The 26,303-nt window shown below is 42.0% G+C and overlaps 1 protein-coding gene and 1 long non-coding RNA gene across 2 annotated transcripts in view; one reads left to right on the plus strand and one right to left on the minus strand.

Moving 5' to 3' along the window:
* Positions 1–1,001, minus strand: part of Znf624l (zinc finger protein 624 like) — a 37,602-nt gene extending 36,601 nt beyond the window's left edge. Inside the window, 1 exon segment of the mRNA NM_001408870.1 lies at positions 880–1,001. Coding sequence (NP_001395799.1) covers positions 880–882 — 3 coding nt within the window. The 5' untranslated portion in view covers positions 883–1,001.
* LOC102551804 (uncharacterized) lies at positions 677–25,810 on the plus strand. Its single transcript, XR_015625048.1, has 4 exons — positions 677–960; positions 7,666–7,819; positions 25,189–25,353; positions 25,463–25,810. It is a non-coding gene; the product is annotated as an uncharacterized LOC102551804 (long non-coding RNA).
* The last annotated feature ends 493 nt before the right edge of the window (positions 25,811–26,303 follow it).

Genomic DNA, 26,303 nt, shown 5'->3' on the forward strand with positions numbered 1-26,303 from the left:
AGCCATAAGGCATATGAGCGACAATATTACAAATATCTGTAGCCAAAACTATAATTTCGTAATTAAAAGACTCAAAGAACTTGATTAAAGGAGAGAAATCCTATGACTCTAGACAAGTCTCAGTATTATTTCAGTACACAATCTCAGCTATAGATTCCAAAACATCCAATAAAGAGTCTAACGATTTCTGCAAAGAACAACAGAAAACCGATGACAAAAGGTCATCATGAACGAAAACATGAGCAACACAAGACTGAACAGACAGCACAGTGACTCATCTGACTTCAAAACTCCCCTACACCTGCAATAAGACTGTGCTGTTGAGAAAGAATAGAGATGAGCAGAACATGAGAGCACTCAGAACAAAATCATAATTAATATTGGGTCAATTTCGCCAACTTGAGCCAGGAAACAGTGAGGCTGGCCTTCCTGACACACGTGACTGGACCCCCGCGGCATCTACATGCGACTGTGTTAATAACGCAGACTTTACACCTGCGCAGAGTTAACTGCAGACGGATCCTACACCTCAATGTCAAGGGCCATGGGAAGAACTTCTAGAAGACACTAAAGAATTTGCTGTGCTAGTAAGCAAATCCCTCTTCACCAACAACAAAAGTCGCGCATGCGCGCAGGATGAAGGATGAACGTATCCGACCACCACTTCTTGCTTCCCATACTATGCGCAGGCGCAGCCAAGGAAACTGTCGCATTGAGAGGTCCCGCTTCTGCCTGGGAGGTTAAGGGAACTCAGGAACCTCAGGTGAACAAATGAAATCACAATGGTCACTGAGTGTCGCCACCGGTTCCCGCAACCCGGGACAACCCTACGCGGAACCCCGCGGCTCCGCCCCGCATGGGGACGGTAGCCCCGCTCACCATGGCGCGGATTCCTAGTTTGCCCCGCTCTCCTCACAGCTCCTAGTTGATGGTCAAAACTGCTTTCCTCAGATTCAGCAGGTAATATGACGGACAGGAAGTGCTCGCCCCATTATGACTAGAGGGCCTGTCTCGAAGTCCTGATTGGCTACTGAGGCCTGAGTGACAGAAACAGCGTCCCTAAGAGACACTGTTTCCCATGTTGGCTTCCACTGCAGGACCAGAGCTGGCATAGATCTTAAGACTGGATTTGCAGTAGAACTTGCTCCTGAACAGCAAAGTCGCCCCTGCACTTTTCCTGTACTCAATAGACAGTTCCCCTTCTTCTTCCTGGGCAGATAGTGTTAGGTCTCAAACCCAGGGACAAATAAATGCGGCCCCTATCTATTAAAACTGCTGTCTGCCAGTTTCTCTCTGCATCTCAGTCCCTACCTGTTACAGTGTTGGCCTGCATACCTGGCCCCTATCCTGAACTTCTCCAGACTAGGAGCTTAGCTACCCTTCCCCCAGACGCCTGCTCCTATATAATACAAACATTTAGTTACCTTGGGGGAAGTGGAGAGCTTTTTTCATCTACCCTTTATATCCCTGACCTCTTGATCTACCTCTCTGTCCCCTCTCTCCTCTTGTCACATGCCTCAGCATCATTTCCACCCTGGATTCTCCTACCTGGCTCTCGCGCTGTTCTCCCGTTTATTAACAAAAGCTTTCTCTTCCACCATACTTAGGAACAGTCAACGTTCTTTCCTTTGTTCTTTTATTCATTCATCTGGGGCCAAAACCGAGAACCAGTCAAGTCCTTCTTTTTCTGATTTCTTAGTTTGTTTGTTTTTTTTTTAATTCATAGGGGCTCTAGCACACACAGCTGGTTGCTCAATGTGTACTGAAGTGATCCCCCTGCCTCACAGCTGAAATAGTATCTCACACATTCAGGTGGAAATTAAGCCAACAGATTGGTGATAGCATTAGCAATTTCAATAAGGTTTCCTCGCACCTTTCAGATGCACATTCTTAGCCAAGCAAGAACACTTTCCCAGACTTACCTGGTGGCACTGGCCTACCATGCCTCCAATCAGGAGCTGGACATCAAAAGGTTAAATGAATGAGGTCTATACCACCAATAAGTATGGTCTCCAAAGTGACCTCCCAACAGGGAGATAAGAGATTTAGCCACAATTTCATGTGTACTTCAAAACAATACTGATTGGCCTTCCTTGGCTGTAGGCAGGCTCTAGAGTGGGCCAAATTCTGACATCTTTCATCTGGGCAACATCTTTTAATCAATATAAAAATATTAGTAAGATGCATTTGTCTAGGCAACATCTCTCGAAGACTTGTAGTGTCTGTGGAACAGGGTCCTTGGCTGTTAGGAATTCTTTTAGTCTCTGGTTCATCGTTCCTGCTTAGTGCTGAAGTTCATGCAGGTGCCCAAAAGTGATTTTTGGGCCACTTGTGCAACTGGTGCTCAGAAGTGACAAGAACTTGATAGGCGCCTCTAACCTTTTTCTACCACTTGTCCGTCAGTGTGAGGGTAAATTAAAGGCCTTACTTGACGGAGTATGGCTTCCTCTGAAGCCTGCATTGAGCATCATCGTACATTAATAATGTTTCTAATTAGCTGGATAGTGTCACGATGGCCCACAGACTGCTGGGATCTCACTGACCTGAGAGGGCGGAAAGAAAAATATTCTTCCTCTTACTCCCTCTGGCAACATTAGAATAGCCTGCAACTGTGTAAGGCGAACGTCCCAGAGATCTTTTGGCCACCACTTTTTCCCACTTTTAACTGGTCCTCTTTCATCTTAGGCATGGAGATCACCGGGGGTGGGGCGGAGGCCTGGCGTGAGGCATTTCAGACCCAGCCTCACCCGTATCTGGGGCCTCACGCTCTCATGGCTGCTCACTGGCAGCAGCCTGTCTAGCACCAGCAATCCATCCTTTTGGTTCTCCTGGATGTGCTTTCCCAGGGTTGGCTCTCTAGGCTGATGCAAATTCACCCGAGTCCGCAAATCTAACCAACGTCGTGGGCTGGAAGTTTTGGTAACTGGGTATTTGTTAGAGGCACACAGATGAGAAAATCTGCATACTTTTCAATAATGTACACTTTCTGGCACTACAGTTGAGGCTCCAAAGGGGAAGCCCATGATATTGAAGGACCCAGGTCCAGAAGACATGGAAGGTAACTTTACATGCAAGCTGGTGCTCGTGTACATCTAAAGGAAGTTTAATAAACCCTCGAGTTTTGAGGAAAAGCAAGAGTGTAAGTAAGCGCAGCCTATGCTGCTTATCAAATTCTCATGCTACCATATCTCAGTGTCAGGTAGCTGACTGTGGGGAAACCTTACTTACTAAAGTTGGAATCTACTGTTGTCTGGACAGCTCTTGACATAAGCACAAAATGTAGAACTCCATTTACCAACAAGGCTTCTCCTCTGGTCTTCTCAGGAAGCCTGAAAACCCCACACCCTCACATGCAGAAAGCTACGTAGTCTTAACGAGATCACAGGGTTGGCTTCCTTTCTCCTGATGCTGTTTTGTTTTGTTTTGTTTTGTTTTTGCCAGGTTCTCGGCTTCCTAGGCAAATAACCTACAAACTGATCTTACCCCTGGCTGAGGAAGGGGTAAGACTTGCCTTAGACTTGACGCCTCTCTCTGCACAGCCCCTGTGTTACTCACACAATGTTATTATACCACACTAGGCCAAGAGGAGGATCATAACTAATTTTGTCAATGATACTCTGAGGTCGGTTATGGAAATCCATAATTTAGAACATCTAGATTAGAGATGGAGCCACAACTTCTGCCTGTGGAATGGGAGAATGCGGGACAACTTTTGTAGTAAAAAAAAAAAAAATTCAGTGCATACAAGGGGATCCCACAACTTGCTACCTGCAGAAATGGTTCCCTAATCTTCTATGATAATGTACAAACAAAATCTGAAAATCTATACACTTTTTAATGCTCTTTAAAACACATTGTTAATTAGGGGTAACAGACTGCAGCAAGTATGGCATGCATCTAATTGCAGGCATCAGATCGTCCCATGATTTACTAACTCAGCAAGGAGACTGAGGAGAGCAGCCCTGTATTCTGAACCTTGGAAATAAATTCACTCAAGAGTTTTATTGTCTTGTGTTGTATAGACCTGTAGAAGACAGTGTAGAGGGTAAATTATGTAATTTTAAAGGCAGGTTAGGATCCACACGATACAGCACTGCCTTTTAGTCTGAACTCAATAGCTCTTTCCTTGCATTTTAGATGAATTGGGGACTGCTCAATGCCAACTGTCCTTCTAGAGTTTTAAATAGATTGCTAAATGCCCACGTAAGTGTTGAATATTTTAGTTTATTGAAATTTACTTGAAATGCAAAGTGCAGCTCATGAGACAGGGAAGGGAATCATAAAAAAAATTAATCTTCCATGTGTCCCCTAGCTTGCATAGGTTATAAACAGAGCTTTTTCATAGGCTCTCCTAAGTCTTCATCAGGAAACAGCTGGGATTTAAACTTAGATTCATGACAAAATTCCATAACCCATGCTGCAGGGAGATTTCAGGTATTGGAGGATCTGTATCTAAAAGAACCAGAATATAACAGTGACCTGGGAGGTGAAAGACTCTCAAGACTGAAAGCGGGGGACCCTAGATGAAATGCCCTACAGTGGGAGAGGGAACTTGTTGAGTCCACCTCCAGCAGAAAGACAGGGCATCAAGTGAGGGATGGGGTTGCTATCCCACAGTCAAAACTCTGACCCATAAGTCTTCCTGTATGAAAGAACTTCAGGGATGGACATGGAGAAGAGCATGAGGAAAAGAAGGTCCAGCAACAAGCTCAAAGTGGGTTCCAGCTCAAGAGGAGGCCCCAACACCTGACACCATTACTGAGACTATGTGGCACTCACAAAAAGGGAACTATAATGGCTGCCCTCTGAAAGACCCAACAAGCAGCTGAAAGAGTCAGATGCAGATATGTGCACCCAACCAATGGACAGAAGCTGCTGACCCCTCTGGTTGAATTAGGGAAAAGCTGGAGGAAACTAAAGAGGAGGGCAACCCTGTAGGAGGACCAGCAGTCTCAATTAACCTGGACTGCTGAGATCTCTCAAACACTGGATCACCAACCAGGCAGCATACACCAGCTGATATGAGGTCCCCAACACATAAACAGCAGAGGACTCCAGAGTCTGGGTTCAGTCAGAAAAGATACACCTAACCCTCAGGAGACTTGAGACCCCATTGAGTTTAGAGGTCTAGGGGGTGGGTGGGGTGGGGACATCCTTGTGGAGACTGAGTGGGGGACAGCAAGGAGGAGGTATGGGATGGGGAACAGTTGGAGGGTGGACTGGGAAAGGAATAAAGTCTGGAGTGTAAAAATAAATAAATTATAAAATAAATTACAGTAAGGAAGCCGAGGGGGTCACCTACACATTAGCTGGTGGCACTTTTTTACTTTTGATTTGCTTTAACACAGAAATTTTTTTGCATTTTTAACAAATTTCAATGTTTAATTGTTGAGTTTTGATTCATTCAAGGATGTGTTACCCTTTCCTCATGACTAATATCCTTTTTATCTTCCTTAATATTTTCTTAAGTGCAATTCTCTTCCATTCATTCGGGTTTCTTGGAAAGTGTTAAGAATGAGTATTTATTCCTGGGAATAAGATAACATAACCCATAACAATGGATGGCAGATGATAACTGTCATTTGCAAATAGGTTTTATTATTCAAATTACTGTGCTGTTCTATTCTTGGATGACAATTTATTTATAATAAGAAAACAAGACAATGTTTTAAGGGTGAAATAGTTCTGCTAATCTTCTATAAACACCAGAAGATGGCTCAGTGGGAAAATGTGCTTGGTGTACAAGACTTTAGTGCACTTATTGGACTGGTTATTTCTAGTAGGAATGCTTTCATGATGTTGAAGAAGACTATCACATGTAGGGGTATTATGACACTGATTATATATTGGGCTTTTCTCAAATATTCAGTCTGTGATGTGGTTCAAGATTATACTGAGGAGCCAAACTTTTATTGCATCAATTACATCCATAGGATTTCTCTCCAGTGTGAGATTTTTTGTGATTACAAAGACTAGTGTGATACACAAAGGCTTTACCACACTGAGTACATCCATAGGATTTCTCTCCAATATGAATTCTTTCATGCATTTGAAGACTACTGTGACGTACAAAGGCTTTACCACACTGAGTACATTCTTACGGTTTCACTCTAGTATGAACTCTTTTGTGTATTTGAAGACAACTGCGGCTTGCAAAGGCCTTACCACACTGATGAAGTTCACACGCACATCCTCATAGGTCACTGCAGCCTAAAATATCCCATTCATGTACATAATAAAAACGCTGAGACTGACAGTATTGTAAATGTACATTACATTGAGAACGTATTTCCAGAATGCTGATTGCTTCATACACTTTCTCCATATCACAGAATTTCAAAAATCATTTTAGAAGGAAACAGAAAGGGAGGATCACATCTCTCATTTCTGGGCCCACTGAATTCCGTATGGCATTGCCAGAGAAATGAGTACTAACAGACAATACAGAGAGACATCAAACAGATCAGCAAAGCACAGATTTCTGGGGACTAAGCAATCTGCTGTTACTGACGAGCTATGACAGCAGGAGGCTGCAGATACAAGTGAAGCCGGGTGTTACTGCCTCATACCATGCCTGTGCCCCAACTGGAAGTCTCCCTGCCTGTTTTTCCCTAAGACTGTTGTGATTGCTCTGTTGATATCCATTCTTGTGTCTGCCCAACCATACCTAAGAGCCTGTACTTTTATTTTTATGTTTGAGTTGTTCTGACATATACAAGCTATGGAAAAAGAGCGTTCTGACATTGTTTCCTTCTCGACTATTTTAGATGTTTTCTGTACTGTGGATCCTATACTCTTTGAACTATGAGTGAACATTTAAACAAACATTGCATATTTAGCAAAGTGAGTAGAAAAGATTTTGTTTCATTCACAGTTTTCTACAACAGTTCATCATCAAAGTCAGTGGGAGCAGAAACTTAAGCAGAAACATAGAGGGAGAAGAAGCTGGTCAGGGACCATGGAGGTGTTTCTTACTGGATTGTTGCTCAGTCTGCTTTCTTATAACCCACATTGGGATAGACACTCCCCCATCAGTCAATGACTAAGAAAATATCCCAGAGCTCCCTCTTACTATATGAACTTCACATCATGCACCGCAGTCCCACTCATCTGCCCATCTTTTCATTTCTTTTCTCTGTTCTTAAAACTTTTCCCAAAAAGAAGAGGAACTGTCTTTGTAGAAGCTGTACCATGTCAGAGTTCGTCACACAATATACCTACCATTAGTCCACACAATTTGCTTGCAAATGTTCACTGCAGTGAGCTCTGTGGCTTCATCTACACTATCAATACTGGATCCTCACTGGGACTCCTCTCAGATATTCAGTTGTTGTTCTGTGTCATGGAGATCTTGGAGCACTCGCTTATACACTGTGGGACCCTCCTGGGCTCCCTCAGTGTCTGTCCCCTGCTGAGCCTTGCTGATGCATGTTGAAACTTTTGTTTTTAAAAACAGAACATCTTGGCCTTTTCTGTTTGGCCAATGAGCTGTAAACACCGTTGGGTCAGCTTCTGTTTTTATCCTGAGAACAAAAACTTGTTTTTCCGTTGTGCTTCCAGGGTTTTTCCACCCGTGGACTTGGTGTATATATACTGTGAACCTCAGTAAAGCTTTGACATTGTCATAGCATGACTGACCAGAGTGTCTTCTGTTAAATCCCCCAGGCCTATGCCCAGTTCTTGATACTGTGGCAGCTGAGTGCTGTCAAGGTCCCATCAAGATAGGGAAAGTGAGGAAGTGCTGACAGGATTGTTTCAGGAAGCCAGCCTGCGAAGTGAAAGGAACTTATTGGGTGAGTGGCACAGCAATAAACCGAAGGTAAGTTTAGTTCACAGTAAGTAAAAGGGTCGTGCCGTGGGAACCTCGAGTTCCACATTACAGCTAACAGATCAGATAGTACCTCTGCTCCAACAGCAGGGGACAGTGATAAAGGTAAAAATGACTAAAGGATTTATTAAATAGAAATCTATCATCAGGGTCCTCCTTTTCCTCTCCCTCTCCTCTGCTTCCACCACAGCCTGCAGATGTGGGAGACCTCAGCACTGTGCTCTCACCTGTCAGACTTGTCCAGAAAATGGCTGCCAAGATCCCATCCCCTGACCAAATAGTGGAAGAGTCTGTGACTGTAGTCTCTTCTGAAGAGGTGTCCTCTGATGTATCTATCACCGAAAAGTATAACAGAGAAGAGGCTTTGGCAGGCTCCTCCCCCAACCTCTCCCTGCTCCATTATGATGACACTTCAGAAACCATAGCAGACAGAAACATTTCCCTTCCCAAGAGCACATCTGGGTCCAGGAGGAGGTCGGCCATCTGGAAGCACTTCTACTTGTCACCCTTGATAGCTCTAAGGCTGTCTGTGTCTACTGTATGAATGAGTTCAGGAGAGGGAAAAACAGGAAGGACCTGGGCACCAGCTGCCTTATCAGGCACATGTGGAGAGCACATCGGTCCATTGTACTGCAGAACAGGGCCAGCACAGGCATCCCTTCATTGCACCCCATGTCTCCGACCCTGCTGCCTGCCCTGCTGCCCCCAGAAGGGGATCTCAACTCTGCACTATTGTCTTCAGGCAAATAAGTCAAAGAGTCCCCTTCTGCCTCCTCATCCCAGACAGGCTTCCTGAGACCCTGTCATCACACACTAATCCTGGGGATGTGTCCCGGGAAAATGTGTCCATGTTGTTATCCTCTGATGACTTTGGGGAGGTAGTGTCCTCTCCAGGGAAGCAGCCAGCAGACGCAGTAAATCCAAGGTCTGAATCAGGCATGGTCTTCCATCAAATAAGAAGGTGATGAGAAGACTGAAGTCAGAAGTCTGGCATCACTTTTCCCTGGCCCCCATGAACAGTCTCAAAGCAGTGTGCCAGTACTGTAACTGCGTCATTAGTCTGGGGAAGAAGGGGGATGTTGGCACCAGTTGTTTGATGCGACACCTGTACAGACGCCACCCTGAAGTTGTTGGGAACCAGAAGGACTTTCTGGGTACAAGTTTGGCAAACTCTCCATATGCCACCTTAACTTCTGCAGAAAGCTCCTCCAAGTTAACTGACTTGCCAGCAGCGATCAGAAAAAACCATCAAGGTATGTTTCCTACTAATAGCAAGAAGACCTCAAAGCTGTGGAATCACTTCTCTATTTGTTCAGCAGACTCAACAAAGGTGGTGTGCCTGCACTGTGGCCGGACTGTCAGCAGGGGCGAGAAGCCCACCAACCTGGGCACCAGCTATCTCCTGAGACACCTGCAGCGGTTCCATGGCCATGTACTCAAGAATGATGTCTCAGAGGCCACTCTGCCCCATTCTCCAGGCATCCGGAGGCCTCTGGGCATGGAGCTCTCAGGGGCTTCCTCTTTGCGTGACTTCACAGAGAAGTTCTATGACTCATTCAGTTGCCAAAAAAAAAAAAATCATGTCTCATAGCTGAAATGATTGCACTTGACCTTCAGTCATACTCCCTTGTAGACAACCTTGGCTTTAACAGGCTGCTTGAATACTTGAAACATCAGAACTCTTTACCCTCCCCTTCCTACTTCTCTAGAACAGCCATCCCAGGTATGTATGACAATGTGAAACAGATAATTATGTCACATCTGAAGGAAGCTGAGAGCGGCGTGGTCCATTTCACCTCCGTAATACTAATGAGTAGCCAGACTCGTGAACACCTGACCCTTACAGCTCACTGGGTCACCTTCACACCCACTGTCCGACCACATTGTGAGGACCACCATTGCTCAGTTCTTTTAGATGTGTCACAGATCGACTGTGACTACAGTGGAAACAGCATTCAGAAGCAGCTGGAGTGTTGGTGGGAAGTCTGGGTGACTTCCATTGGTCTTCAGATTGGCATCACTGTCACTGACAATCCAAGCATAGGGAAGATGCTGAGTGAGGGTGAACACTCAAGTGTACAGTGCTTCAGTCACACAGTGAATCTGATTGTGAGCGAGGCCATCAAGAGCCAGAGGATGGTGCAGAACTTACTGAGTATTGCCCGGAAGCTATGTGAGCGGGTCCATCAGTCACCCAGAGCAAGAGAGAAGTTAGCAGAACTGCAGAAAGAGTACAAGCTGCCCCAGCACCAGTTGATCCAGGATGTACCATCCAAATGGAGCACATCATTCCACATGCTTGAATTTAGCAGAAAAGGGCAGTCAACGAGTTATCCATTGAGCGTAACTTCAGAGAACTGATCAGCTGTGACCAGTGGGAGGTCATGCAGTCTGTATGCCATGTGCTGAGACCATCCGATGCTGCAAGCCGAGAGATGAGTGCCCACGTGTCTACCCTGAGCCAAGTCATCCCAGTGATCCACATCCTCAGCAGAAAAGCTGAGATGCTATTTGGGGAGACAGTGGGTATTGACACAATGCTTAAGTCCCTGAAGGAAGCCAGGGCAAGCCGCCTGTCTGCCACCCTCAATGACCTCAGGTACATCTTTGTCACACTGCTGAACCCTAACTATGAGTTTCCCTGTTCGAGGTGGAGGCAGAGCAGTACAGGCAAGACTTAATCAGGGAGCTAGAAATACTGAATTCTACCTCAGAGAACACAGCCACCTCCAATGGCTGTTACTCAGGGTCCCCACTTAAAGACACTGGCACAGAGGAAAGCCTGTGGTCACTCGCACCAATAGAGAGAGATCAGAGAGAGAAGCTACCTGGAGACATGGTGTTTGCATATCTGGAGGAAGAGGTGCTGGAGCACAGCTATGACCCACTTACATACTGGAACCTGAAGCGGTCATCCTGGCCTGGGCTACCCACCGTGGCAGTGCGATTTCTGGGCTGTCTGCCAAGTACAGTCCCCTCAGAAAAGCTGTTCAGCACAGCCATGGAGGCTGGCCGCTTTGGCCAGCCCAGGCTCATGATGAAGCATTTTGAAAAGCTCATCTTTTAAAAAGCGAATCTCCCCTTAATGTGCTTCAGTATTGAACTCAAGAGATGGAGCCAGCAGACTGGAAGGAGAGGTGCTTCAGAGCGCTAGCTGTTGTACCAGGGCTGACTCACCTGGCAGGGCCATATAGGACACCAGACCAGGCATCTGGGGCTACCTGCCAGTTCTCACCATAATATCCACAGGTGCCTTACTCCTCCGTCAGGCCAGGTGTCGAGGTGCGTTTTCAGAAGCCCACCAGAAGCAAAATCTTGGCAATTATGAAATAGGATGATCAGGTTTAAAACTATAAAGTTTTTTTTAAGGTGCTAGTAATCCATTTTACTAGAGTTGAAGGAAGATGTAAACGATTTTATTGTGTAAGGTTTTTATTCAGTAAAAGCCATAAATCACATGCTGTATTTTAATTAAATATTATTTTAATTGCAACAAAACACCTTTTGTGGCTGTCAAATGACCTGTAAGTAAGAGGTGGACGGTAAGCCATCTTGACTGAGCAATTATTAACCACAGGCTCCAAGAGTATGTAAAATATTCTGGAAACTGTTTACTGTGACAGAACCAGGCGTTTGAAAACAAAACTGAACTTGGGCATATCATGGAGTGTCAGTCACATGGCTAGATGGTCATGAGAACGTTCCCATGTCCGGCGTTTCCATTCAGGTTTTACATGGTCAGTTAACTCAGATATTCCACTTCTCATGAGCTCCTTGAAATTGGATCCAAGTTTTAAAGTCATGCTTCAGACTTCACCAGTGCATAATATGACACGTTTACGACAGATAGCCGATCAAATCTCCAGGCCTCTGATTTATGTTTGCATCTCTATACAATAAAGCTATCCCATAAGAAGTATGCACTGACCCCCTCCCAGTTTGACCAGACTACTTTGAGGAGGTAGCTTGTTAACAGGGAAACCACTTGTTTATTGCAGTCATGACAAAAGCCTTAGGTATTTGGATTTTATTTTTATGATAGGGAAGAGTCAACAATCACTGGGACATTATAGAATCCCGAGGATATCAAAATGAAGTATCAGCTATCAGATTCTTTGCCAGACTCAAAAGGTTTTGCTTGTAATGCCTTTAAAAAAGTTTTTTTTTCATTTTCTCATTTCAAATCAGTTAAATATTATGGGTGAAATAAATCACTCATTTGCCTTGACCTTTTAGGAAAAAATGTTTTGTTGAAATACTGTATGTAGGCTCAGTCTCAATTTGCCTGGACTACGCTTTAGTGTATTTATAAATGATGAATTTGGATTCTGAAATTAAACTTTTTTCTTGGATATTTTATGTATTTACATTTCCATTCTCTCTCATACCCCCTTCTCCCTCCCACTGCTTCTATGAGGATGCTTCCACTCCCACACACGCACTCCCATCTCAACACTCTGGCACTCCCCTACACTGGGGAAGCGAGCCTTCACAAGACCAAGGGCTTTTGCACCTATCGATGCTGGACAATAACATCCTCTGCTACATATGTGGCTGGAGTCATAGGTCCCTCCATGTAAACTCATTGGTTGGTGGTTTAGTCCCTAGGAACGCTGGTAGGGTCTGGTTGATTGATATTGTTGTTCTACCTATGAGGTTGCAAACCCCTTCAGCTCCTTCAATCTTTTCTCTAACTCCTCAATTTGGGTTCCCTTGTTCAGTCCAATGGTTACCTGCAGTCATCCTCATCTGTTTCAGTAGGGCTGTGACTGAGCCCCTCAAGACACATCCATATTGAGCTCCTGTCAGCAAACACTTGTTGGCACACCCAGCAATAGTGACTGGGTTTTGTTGCTGCATATGGGATGGATCCCCAGGTAGGGCAGTCTTTGGATGACCTTTTCTTCAGTTCCCACTCCACTCTTTGTCCCTGTATTTCCTCATGTGAGTATTTTGTTCTCCCTTCTAAGAATGTTTGACGAATCCACATTTTGCTCTTCCTTCTTCTTGAGCTTCATATGATTTGTGAATTTTTTCTTAGGTAATTCAAGCTTTTCAGCTAATATCTACTTATTAGTGAGTACATACCATGTGTGTTTTTCTGTGATTGGGTTACCTCACTCAAGATGATATTTTCTAGTTCATTCCATTTGCCTATGAATTTCATGAAGTCATTGTTCTTGATAGCTGAGTAATATTCCATTGTGTAGATGTACCACATTTTCTGTATCCATTCCTCTGTTGAAGGGCATCTGGGTTCTTTCTAGCTTCTGGCTATTATAAATAAGGCTGCCATGAATATAGTAAAGCAAGGATCTTTTTTGTATATTGGAGCACCTTTTGGGTAAATGCCCAGGAGTGGTATAGATGGGTCCTCAGGTAGGACTATGTCCAATTTTCTGAAAAACTGCCAGACTGATTTCCAGAGTGGTTGTACCAGCTTACAATCCCACCAACAGTGGAGGAGTGTGCATCTTTCTCCACATTCTCGCCAGCATCTGCTGTCACCTGAGTTTTAACTTAGCCTTTCTGAGTGGTGGGAGGTGGAATCTCAGGGTTGTTTTGATTTGCATTTCCCTGGTGACTAAGGATGTTGGACATTTCTTTAGGTGCTTCTCAGCCATTCAGTATTCCTCAGTTCAGAAGTCTTTGTTTAGCTCCATACCCCATTTTTAATAGGGTTATTTGATTCTGTGAGTCTAACTTCTTGAGTTCTTTGTATATATTGGATATCAGCACTCTATCTGTTGTAGGATTGGTAAAGATCTTTTCCCAATCTGTTGGCTGTCATTTTGTCCTAATAACAGTATCCTTTACCTTATATAAACTTTGCAATTTTATGAGATCCCATTTATCAATTCTTGATCTTAGAGCATAAGCCATTGGTGTTCTTTCAGGAAAATTTCCCCAGTGCCCATGTGTTTGAGACTCTTCCCCACTTTCTCTTCTATTAGTTTCAGTGTATCTGGTTTTATGTGAAGGTCTTTGATCCACTTGGACTTAAGCTTTGTACAAGCAGATAAGAATGGGTCAATTTGCATTCTTCTACATGTTGACCTCCAGTTGAACCAGCACAATATGTTGAAAATGCTTTCATTTTTCCATTGTATAGTTTTAGTTCCTTTGTCAAAGATCAAGTGACCATAAATGTGCAGGTATTGCTGTAAAATTATAAAAAATGACACTTGTCCTGGTTCCTGCAAGTTCCCACTCCTGAGGATCCTCGTGCTCTAGCTGTTTCTGTTTCCTCTTTCACACACTGTCCCCTGGGCAGTTGCTACCACACCCGAGACTCACATAGCATTCTGCAGGCCATGTGGCCCCATACCATGCTAGCCCCAAGCATTCTATAGACTAGCAGGGCTTCCTGTCACAAACTCTGTTCACACTCCCAACACCCAGTGAAATCATTACTCAACAAACTGGAACCCAACAACCAGATCCATGTGTTAAATGCTCAATGTACATACATCCACACAATTAACTTACAACAAATTGATAAGATATAATTGTCCACCTCGACATACAATTCCCTGTATACATCCATCCCTTAAGAATATTCATAACAACCGGTAAATGTGCAGAGAGGAATCTTAACATCAGCCTCCATGTTCTCTCCGCTCCTTCTCCTTCACTCTAGTCTCCTCCTCTCTCTAAAACTTTTCTCCCAGCCATCCTTCCTTCTCATCCAATGACAGGCCTCATTCTATCTTGTACCTTACCTGTGTGGCATCATCCTACATGTGAATTCATTTCTGGGTCTTCAATTCTATTCCATTGATCTACGTGCCTGTCTCTATACCAATACCATGCAGTTTTTATCATGATTGCTCTGAGATACAGCTTAAGGTCAGGGATGGTGATTCCCCCAGAAGTTCTTTTATTATTGAGAATAGTTTTTGCTATGCTGGGTTTTTGGTTGTTGCAAATGAATTTGCAAATTGCTCTTTCTAACTCTATGACGACTTTATCTGAAATTTTAATGGGGATTGCATTCAAACTGTAGATTGCTTTTGGCAAGATGACCATTTTTACTATATTAATCCTGACAATCCATGAGCATGGGAGATCTTTCCATCTCTGAGATCTTTGATTTTTTTCTTCAGAGACCTGAAGTTCTTGTCATACAGATATTTCACTTGCTTGGTTAGAGTCACACCAAGGTATTTTATATTATTTGTAGCTATTGTGAAAGATGTCGTTTAACTAATTTCTTTCTCAGCTTCTTTATCCTTTGAGTAGAGGAAGGCTACAGATTTGTTTGAGTTAATATTATATCCAGCCACTTTGCTAAAGTTGTTTATCAGCTGTAGGAGTTCTCTGGTGGAATTTTTGGGGTCATTTGCATATGCCATCATATCATCTGTATATAGTGATATTTTGACTTCTTCCTTTCCAATCTGTATCCATTTGACCTCTTTTTGTTGTCTAATTGCTCTGGCTAGGATTTCAAGTACTATATTGAAGAGGTAAGGAGAGATTGGGCAGCCTTGATCAGTCCCTGATTTTAGTGCAATTGCTTCAAGTTTCTCTCCATTTAATTTGATGTTGGCTACTGGTTTGCTGTATATTGTTTTTACTATGTTTAGGTATGGGCCTTGAATTCCTGATCTTTCCAAGACTTTTATCATGAGTGGTTATTGAATTTTGTCAAATGTTTTCTCAACATCTAATGTAATGATCATGTGGTGTTTGGGCCTTGAGTTTGTTTATATAGTGTTTGTTTATAAAGTGAATTATGTTGGTGGATTTCTGTATATTGAACCATCTTTGAATCCCTGGGATGAAGCCTACTTGACCATGGTGAATGATCATTTTGATGTGTTCTTGGATTCAGTTTGCAAGAATTTTATTGTTTTTTTTTTTATTCTTTTTTTCTGAGCTGGGGACCGAACCCAGGGCCTTGAGCTTCCTAGGCAAGCGCTCTACCACTGAGCTAAATCCCCAACCCCTTTATTGAGTATTTTTGCATCAATATTCATGAGAGAAATTGGTCTGAAGTGCTCTTTCTTTATAGGGTCTTTGTGAGTTTTAAGTATAAGTAATTGTGGCTTCACAAAACAAATTGGGTAGTGTTCCTTCTGTTTTTATTTTGTGGAATAGTTTGAAGAATATTGGAATTAGGTCTTCATTGAAGGTCTAATAGAATTCTGCACTAAATCCATCTGGTTCTGGGCATTTTTTGTTTGGGAGACTTTTAATGACTGCTTCTACTTTTTAGGGGTTATGGGACTATTTAAATGGTTTATCTGATCCTGAATTAATTTTGGTACATGGTCTCTGTCTAGAAAATGTCCACTTCATCCAGATTTTTCCAGTTTTGTTGAGTATAGGGTTTTGAAATAGGATCTGATATTTTTTTTTAATTTTCTCAGTTTCTGTTATGTCTCCCTTTTCATTTCTGTTATTGATAATTTGGATACTGTCTCTGTGCTTTCTGGTTAGTATGGCTCAAAGTTTATATATCTGTTGATTCTCTCAAAGAACCAGCTCCTGTTTTGTTGATTCTTTGTATAGTTCTTTTTGTTTCTACTTGGATGATTTTAGCTTTGAGTCCATTTACGTCCTACCACGTACTCCTCTGGGATGAATTTCGTTCTTTTTGTGTTGCCAAGCTGCTAGTGTATGATTTTTCCAGTTTCTTTTTGGAGGCTCTCAGACCTATGAGTTTTCCTCATAGCACTGCTTTCTTTGTATCCCATGAATTTGAGTATGTTGTGCCTTCATTTTCATTGCATTCTAAAAGGTGTTTAATTTCTTTATTTTTTTCCTTGGCCAAGTTATCACTGAGTAGAGCATTGTTCAGTTTCCATATATATGTGGAGAGCCCCAGCTCTGGACACAGATGAAACGTTTTATTTTCGATTTTCTAAAAAAAAAAAAAAAAGTGTTTCAGATTGCTTTTCCTTTCTTCTGTTATGTGCCTTGTATAGGTATGTGCCTTGTATCCCTGATCTCTCTAAAACCTCCAAGATGAAGGGGGCATTAGATTTTAATCAAAGGCTTTTTCAGTTTGCAAGTATTTTATTGAGTACTTTTGCATCAATGTTCATAAGAGCAATCGGTCTGAAGGTCTCTTTCTTTCTTGAGTCTTTGTCTGGCTTAGTTATCAGGGTGACTATGGCCTCATAGAGTGAGTTTAGCAGTGTTTCTTCTGTTTGTATTTTGTGGGATAGTTAGGGAAGTGTTGGCATTGATTCTGCTTTGAAAATCTGCTAGAATTCTGCACTAAAACTATCTATCATGGGACTATTGTTTGGGAGACTTTTTTCCCCATTTTTTATTAAATTGGGTATTTCTTATTTACATTTCAATTGCTATTCCCTTTCCTGGTTTCCAGGCCAACATCTCCATAACCCCTCCAACTCCCCTTCTATATGGGTGTTCCCCTCCCAATCCTCCCCCCATTAAAACCTCCCCCCAACAATCACATTCACTGGGGGTTCAGTCTTGGCAAGACCAAGGGTTTCCCCTTCCACTGTTGCCCTTACTACGCTATTCATTGCTACCTATGCAGTTGGAGTCCAGGGTCAGTCCATGTATAGTCTTTGGGTAGGGGCGTAGTGTCTGGAAGCTCTGGTTGGCTGGCATTGTTGTTCTTATGGGGTCTCAAGCCCCTTCAAGCTCTTTCAGTCCTTTCTCTGATTCCTTCAACAGGGGTCCCATTCTCAGTTCAATAGTGTGCTGCTGGCATTCGCCTATGTATTTGCCATATTCTGGCTGTGTCTCTCAGGAGAGATCTACATTCAGTTCCTGTCAGCCTGCACTTCTTTGCTTCATCCATCATATCTACTTTGGTGGCTATATATATATGGGCCACATGAGGGGCAGGCTCTGAATGGGTGTTCCTTCAGCCTCTGTTCTAAACTTTGCCTCCCTATTCCCTCCCAGGGGTATTCTTGTTCCCCTTTTAAAGAAGGAGAGCAGCATTCGCATATTGGTCATGCTTCTGGAGTTTCATGTGTTCTGTACATCTAGGGTAATTCGAGCATTTGGGCTAATATCCACTTATCAAAGAGTACATACCATGTGTGTTTTTCTGTGATTGGGTTACCTCACTCAGGATGATATTCTCCAGTTCCATCCATTTGCCCATGAATTTCATAAACTCATTGTTTTCATAAACTCAATGGAATAGCTGAGTAGTATTCCATTGTGTAGATATACCACATTTTCTCTATACATTCCTCTGTTGAAGGGCATCTGGGTTCTTTCCAGCTTCTGGCTATTATAAATAAGGCTGCGATGAACATAGTGGACCATGTGTCTTTGTTATATGTTGGGATATTTTTGGGGTATATGCGCAAGAGAAGTATAGCTGGGTCCTCAGGTAGTTCAATGTCCAATTTTCTGAGGGACCTCCAGACTGATTTCCAGAATGGTTGTACCAGTCTGCAATCCCACCAACAATGGAGGAGAGTTCCACTTTCTCCACATCCTCACCAGGATCTGCTCTCGCCAGGATCTGCTGTCACCTGAGTTTTTTATCTTAGCCATTCTCACTGGTGTGAGGTGAAATCTCAGGGTTGTTTTGATTTGCATTTCCCTCATGACTAAAGATGTTGAACATTTCTTTAGGTGTTTCTCAGCCATTTGGCATTCCTCAGCTGTGAATTCTTTATTTAGCTCTGAACCCATTTTTTACTAGGGTTATTTGTCTCCCTGCAGTCTAACTTTGTGAGTTCTTTGTATATTTTGGATATAAGCCCTCTATCAGTTGTAGGATTGGTAATGATCTTTTCCCAATCTGTTGGTTGCCGTTTTGTCCTAACAACAGTGTCCTTTGCCTTACAGAAGCTTTGCAGTTTTATGAGATCCCATTTGTCGATTCTTGATCTTAGAGCATAAGCCATTGGTGTTTTGTTCAGGAAATTTTCTCCAGTGCCCATGTGTTCGAGATGCTACCCACTTTTCCTTCTATTAGTTTGAGTATATCTGGTTTGATGTGGAGGTCCTTGATCCACTTGGACTTAAGCTTTGTACAGGGTGATAAGAATGGATAGTTCTTCATTCTTCTGCATGCTGACCTCCAGTTGAACCAGCACCATTTGCTGAAAATGCTATCTTTTTTCCATTGGATGGTTTTGGCTCCTTTGTCAAAAATCAAGTGACCATAGGGGTGTGGGTTCATTTCTGGGTCTTCAATTCTATTCCACTGTTCTATCTGTCTGTCTCTGTACCAATACCATGCAGTTTTTATCACTATTGCTCTGTAATACTGCTTGAGTTCAGGGATAGTGATTCCCCCAGAAGTCCTTTTATTGTTGAGGATAGTTTTAGCTATCCTGGGTTTTTGTTATTACAGATGAATTCTCAAATTGTTCTGGCTAACTCTATGAAGAATTGGGTTGGAATTTTGATGGGGATTGCATTAAATCTGTAGATTGCTTTTGGTAAAATGGTCATTTTTACTATGTTAATCCTGCCAATCTATGAGCATGGGAGATCTTTCCATATTTTGAGATCTTCTTCAATTTCAAGTTTGGGTATGTTGCACCTTCATTTTCATTAAATTCTAAGAAGTCTTTCATTTCTTTCTTTATTTCTTCCTTGACCAGGTTATCATTGAGTAGAGCATTATTCAACTTCCATGCATATGTGGGCATTCTCTCCTTATTGTTATTGAAGACCAGCTTTAGCCCATGGTGGTCTGATAGGATGCATGGGATTATTTCTATCTTTCTGTATCTGTTGAGGCCTGTTTTATGACCGATTATATGGTCAATTTTGGACAAAGTACCGTGAGGTGGTTAAATAAAGGTATATCCTTTTATTTTAGGATAGAATCTTCTATAAATATCTGTGAAATCCATTTGGTTCATGACTTCTCTTAGTCTATTTCTCTGTTTAATTTCTATTTCCATGATCTGTCCATTGATGAGAGTGGGGTGTTGAATTCTCCTACTATTATTGTGGGAGGTGCAATGTGTGCTTTGAGCTCTAGTAAGGTTTCTTTTATGTATGTAGGTGCCCTTGTATTTAGAGCATAGATATTTAGGATTGAGAGTTCATCTTGGTGGATTTTTCCTTTGATGAATATGAAGCATCCTTCTTTATCTATTGTGGTTACTTTTGGTTGAAAATCGATTTTATTCGATATTAGAATGGCTACTCCAGCTTGCTTCTTCAGGCCATTTGCTTGGAAAGTTGTTTTCCAGACTTTTACTCTGAGTTCGTGTCTGTCTTTCTCTGAGGTGTGTTTCCTGTAGGCAGCAAAATGTTGGTTCCTCATTGCATATCCACCTTGTTAATCTGTGTCTTTTTATGGGGAATTGACTCCATTGATGTTGAAAAATATTAAGGAATAGTGATTGTTGCATCCTGTTATATTAGTGTTTGGATGTGAGATTATGTTTGTGCTTGTCTTCTCTTTGTTTTGTTGCAACACGATTAGTTTCTTGCTTATTCTAGGGTGTAGCTTGCCTCCTTGGGTTTGGCTTTACCATTTATTATCCTTTGTAGGGTTGTGTTTGTAGAAAGATATTGTGTAAATTTGGTTTTGTCATGGAATATCTTGGTTTCTCCATCTATGTTAATTGAGAGTTTTGCTGGACACAGTAACCTGGGCTGCCATTTGTGTTCTCTTAGGGTCTGTATGACATCTGTCCAGGATCTTCTGGCTTTCATAGTCTCTGGTGACAAGTCTGGTGTAATTCTGATAGGTCTGCCTTTATATTGTTACTTGACCTTTTTCCCTTACTGCTTTTAATATTCTTTCTTTGTTTTGTGCATTTGGTGTTTTGACTATTATGTGAAGGGAGGAGTTTCTTTTCTGGTCCAATCTATTTGCAGTTCTGTAGGCTTCTTGTATGTTTATGAGCATCTCTTTCATTAAGTTAGGCAAGTTTTTTGCTATGATTTTGTTGAAGATACTTACTGGTCCTTTGAGTTGTGAGTCTTCACTCTCTTCTATACCTATTATCCTTAGGTTTGATCTTCTCATTGTGTCCTGGATTTCCTGTTTGTTTTGGGCCAGTATCTTTTTCCGTTTTACATTATCTTTGACAGTTGTGTCGATGATTTCTATGGAACCTTCTGCTCCTGAGATTATCTCTTCTATCTCTTGCATTTTATTGTGATGCTTGTATCTACAGCTCCTTGTCTCTTCCTTTGGTTTTCTATATCCAGGGTTGTCTACCTTCATGCTTTCTTTATTGCTTCTATTTCCATTTTTAATTCCTTCACCTGTTTGTGTTTTCCTGGAATTCTTTCAGGGCTTTTTGCATTTCCTCTCTATAGGCTTCTGCTTGTTTATTTGTTTTCCTGCATTTCTCTAAGGGAGTTCTTTATGTATTTCTTGAAGTCCTCCATCATCATGATCAAATGTGATTTTAAATCTCGATCTTGCTTTTCTGGTGTGTTTGGATATTGAGTGTTTGCTTTGGTGGGAGAGTTGGACTCTGATAATGCCATGTAGTCTTGGTTTCTGTTGCTTGGGTTCCAGTGCTTGCCTCTTGCCATCACGTTGTCTCTGGTGTTACCTTGTTCTGCTATTTCTGACAGTGGTTAGAACGTTCTTTAGGCCTGTGTGTCAGGAATGCTGTAGACCTGTTTTCCTGTTCTCTTTCAGCCAGTTATTGGAACAGAGTGTCCTGTCTACTGGTCTTCAGGTGTTCCTGTGGGTGTGAGTCCTGAGTCCACCAGGCAGGTCACTTGGAGCAGAAAAGTTGGTCTTACCTCTGGTCTCAGGCCTGGAGTCACTTCTCAGAGCCAGGTTGCAGCTCTCCGTGAGGGCAGCAACCAGAAGGACCTGCCCCGCCTTCCCTCGGGAACCTGTGCACAGAGGGCCCAGATGGTGCTAAGTGTTTTCCTCTAGATTCAGAAATGTGAACAGAGAGTAGTCTCCTCTGGCTTCCCAGGTGTGTCTGCCCCTCTGAAGGTCTAGCTCTCCCTCCCACAGAATTTGGGTGCGGGGAGCTGTTTGACCAGGTCCCTTCAGATCCAGGCAGTGTCTGGACTGCAGCGTTCTTCCTGTTCCCAGAGGCCCTATATAGTTTCCTCTTGGGCCAGGGATGTGGGCAGGGGTGGGCAGTGCTGGCAGTCTCTCCTGCCCTGCAGTCTCAGGAGTGCCTGGCGGTGACCTCTCTCTCCCATGGGGTTTGGGAGCAGGGAGCTGTGGGCCGGGATCAGCGAGGTTCAGGCCCCAGCTAGAGTGTTTGGGAGACTTCTAATGATGGTGTCTATTTCTTTAGGTGTTATGGGGCTGTTAATATAGTTTACCTGATCTTGATTTAATTTAGTAACATAGCACATAGTAAATGATGTCTAGAAATCATCCATTTCATTGAGATTTTCCAGTTTTGTGGAGTGTGGGCTTTTGAAGTAAGACCTAATGATTCTTTGAACTTTCTCAGTGTCTGTTGTTAAATCTTCCTTTTCATTGCTTATTTTATTTATTTGGATACTGTCTCTGTGTCTCTTGATTAGTTTGGCTAAGGGTTTGTCTATCTTTTTGATTTTGTCAAAAACCCAGCTCTTGGTTTCCTTGATTCCTTGTGTTATTTTCTTTGTTTCTGATTTATTTCAGCCATGATTTTAATCATTCCCTGCTTTCTACTCCACTTTGGTGTGCTTGCTCCTTTTTTTCTAGATTTTTTGGGTGTACTTTTAAATGGTTGATATGAGGACTTTCAAATTTCTTTATGGAGGCAACTTAATGCTATGGAATTTCCTCTTAGCACTGCTTTCTTTGTATTCCATAAATTTGGTATGTTGTGCCTTGATTTTCATTGAACTCTAGAACATCTTTAATTTCTTTATTTCTTCCCTGACCAAGATATCACTTAGTAAAGAGTTGTTCAATTTCCATGAGGGTATAGGCTTTCTGATTTCTGTTGTTGAGGTAGCACTTTAATCTATGTTGGTCTGATAAAATACAATGTATCGACTTTGTTGTATCTGTTGAGGCTTGCATTGTGACCAATTATATGGTCAATTTTGGAGGTTCTGTGAGGTGATGAGAAGGTATATTCTTATATGTTTGGGTAAGATATTCTATAGATGTCTATTAGGTACGTTTGATTAATAATGTCTGTTATTTCTCTGTTTTAGTCTTTAATCTTTGTCTAGATGACCTGTTAATTAGTGAGAGTGGCGTTTTGACGTCTCCCTCTTTTTATGTGTGGGGTTCAATGTGGGATTTAAGCTATAGCAATGTTTCTTTTACAAATGTAGGTACCCTTATGTTTGGAGTATAGATGTACAGAACTGAGATATCATCTTGGTAGACTTTTCTGTTGATGGGTATGAAGTGTCCTTCCCTGTCTCTTATAATTAATTTTGGTTGAAAGTCTATTTTATTAGACATTAGAAAAGCTACTCCAGCTTAGTTCTTGGGTCTGCTTGCTGGAAAAAAATTTTTCCAGCCCTTTACTCTGATTTGATGGCTGTCTTTACTCCTGAGATGTGTTTCTAGCATGTAGCAGAATGGTGGGTCCTGTTTTTGCATCCATTCTCTTAGCCTGTGTCTTTATTTGGGGAATTGAGTCCACTGATGCTGAGAGATATTACTAGTGATTGTTATTTCATTTTTGTGGTGGTGGTGGTGGTGGTGGTGGTGGTGGTGATGGTGGTGGTGGTGGTGATGTTAGTGGTGTGTGTGTGTGTATACTTGTGTGTACTTTCCTTGTATTTGCTGGTTTGGAAATACATATTGCTTGTGTTTGCTTGGATATACTAAACATCCTTGGATTGTAGTTTTCCTTCTAGTATTTTCTGTGGGGCTGGATTTATGAATACTGTTTGAACTTGCCTATCTTAAAATACCTTGTTTTCTCTATCTATGGTGATTGAGACTTGTACTGGGTATAGTGGTCTATGTTGGCAATTGTGGATTTTTTTTAGAGGTTGCAAGATATCTGACCAGGCTCTTCTAGCTTTTAGATTCTCTGTTGAGAAGCCGGGTATAATTCTGATAGGCCTGCCTTTGTATGTTACCTGAGCTTTTCCCCAAGCCTCTTTTAATATCCTTTCCTTGTTCTGTATGTTTTGTTTTATTATGTGGTAGGAAGTTTTTTGTTTCTGGTCCAGTCTAATTGGTGTTCTTTAAGTTTCTCCTATGTTTATAGGCATCTCTTTCTTTAGGTTGGGAAAATTTCCTTCTATGTTTTTTTCCTTTTTGAGAATTTTTTCTGGGTCTTGGACCTGAGACTCTTCACCTTCTTTTATTTATATTATTCTTAGGTTAGGTCTTGTCACGGTATCCAAGGTTTTAGCTGGATGTTTTGTGTCAGGATTTTTTTATTTAACATTTTGACTAATTTATCAATTTCTTGTACATCTTCTATACCTGAGATTCTCTCTTCTATGTCCTGTATTCTGTTGGTGATCCTAGCAGCTGTTGGTACAGTTCTCTTCCCTATGTTTTCAAACTCCAGGATTTCCTCTGTTTGTATTTTCTTTGTTGCTTCTATTTCCCCTTTCAGGTCTTACACAGTTTTATGTATTTCCTTCACCTGTTAAATTTTACTTTCCTGTATGATTTTAAGGGATTTGTTTCATCCTGAAAGACCTCTGTTTGATTGTATATTTCTGTATTTCAGGGATTTATTTATTTCCTCTTTAAAGGTCTCTATCGTTTTTACAAGATTGGATTTAAGGTCATTTTCCTGTGTTTCGGTTATTAGGATATTCAGGGCTTGCTGTAGTTGGGTAGCTTTGCTTTGGAGGTGTCATATTTCCCTGGCTTTTGTTGATTGTGTTCTTTCCAGGGCCTTTAGCCATCTGGTTTTGATGACTGGATGTTCTTGTTGTAGTATTGGGAAGGAGGAGAACCAAGATGGTACTGGTGTGGAAGGCCTCTGATGGTTATCTTGGGCTGTATGGTTCCAGACGTGCAGGTCTCTATGATTCAGAAGCCTCAGGTCCAATGAAGGTGGGTGGAGACATTGCAGAAGAGTGGAGGTTCCCTGGGATAGGAGACTGCTCAGGGCAGCTTGGCTTGCCCCAGGGTTCTCAGAAAGCAGGGAAGGTAGGTGGACAAAGGTGTCTAAGGTCTGATGAAGGTTGGGGAGAGGAAGCAGAGGAATGGAAAAAGAATTTTCAAATTTTTAAATTGGTTCAAGAAGGAAGAGAGATTACCCCCATTTAGGCAAGATTAAAGGTAAAAATGACACAAATGACAACTGTACCAATTGATGGGCCTGAGTGCCCTTACTCAATCCTCCTTTAACTATGTCTCTATTGCCTGAAAATGACACTGAAGCATGTGCCATGGCAGAAAAGAGGAATTGTTTATCAATTCTTCCCAGGCGTTTTGATATTTCCTATACAATTTTAGCAAATTAAAATGTTTATTAGGGATTAGATATGGATATAATGAAAGATTTTTAAAAGATTTTTTTTTGCTTCCTATGATCTAGCATTCTCATAACTCTCTGTTTGGAGCAATGACACACAGTGGCTGCCATATGATTCTTGTACAACATTTTGTTCAAATGGTTGTCAGCCCTTCCCAATCTCTTCGATGCTAAATGTGGCTTGCAAACAAAGCTCATGAAAAAAAAATGGACAACTAGGACTAAGGGGTAGGTAATCCTGGAAATGCCCTGTATGAAATGCCGACAGGAAGTTGTGATAGGTACCCATAGATTATCAGTTGTATAATAAAGCTCCTACTATGTTCCCACATTTTAGGGGCATATCCAAGGCTGCCTGGATAAAACTGATACAGCATCTGATACTGGAGTCCAGCTCTACTGAGTTCAGATCTTGAGGAGGGGTACAGTTGAAGAAGGAAGAATGGAGACACTCACAGGGATGTGCTGATCACACTGTCTTCTCTCAGAGAGGACATATTTTATTTATATTTTCAGCACTGAAACAAATAGGTACAGGAAAGCATGTGTTGCATGGGTTTTACATAACCAATTTCCAAGAACTTTCAAGATCACATTACAATGTTCTTAAAACTTTCTACCCACATTCTCCTAACATGTCCTGCCAACCTGACACTAGTTCTACTTCTATAAAAATTAAACAAGGTTCATCTGAGCTTTATGCTGATTCCATTGTGAGGCTCAAAAATGCTATTGAGAAATAAGTAAAATGGGATCAAATTCAAGTTATTATTAAAACAGCTGAATTTTGATGTTTGTCTAGGTTAGGGTTTCACTGCTGTGAACAGACACCATGACCAAGGCCACTCTTATAAGGACATTTAATTGGGGCTGGCTTACAGGTTCAGAGGTTCAGTCCATTATCATCAAGGCAGGAACATGGTGGCATCCAGACAGGGTGCAGGCACAGCTGAGAATTCTACTTCTTCATCTGAAGGCTGCTAGAATAATACTGGCATACAGACAACTAGGATGAGTGTCTTAAAGCCCACATCCACGGTGACACAACTACTCCAACAGAGCCATACCTTCTAATAGTGCCATTCCCTTGGCCAAGCATATACAAACCATACCACCAGTGCAGATGCCAAGGATTAATCAGGCCTCACAGAAAAATAAGAAATGTTATGGACTTTCTA

The sequence above is a fragment of the Rattus norvegicus genome, chromosome 7, assembly GCF_021556685.1.
Source record: "Rattus norvegicus strain SHRSP/BbbUtx chromosome 7, alternate assembly SHRSP_T2T, whole genome shotgun sequence".
NCBI lineage: Eukaryota > Metazoa > Chordata > Mammalia > Rodentia > Muridae > Rattus > Rattus norvegicus.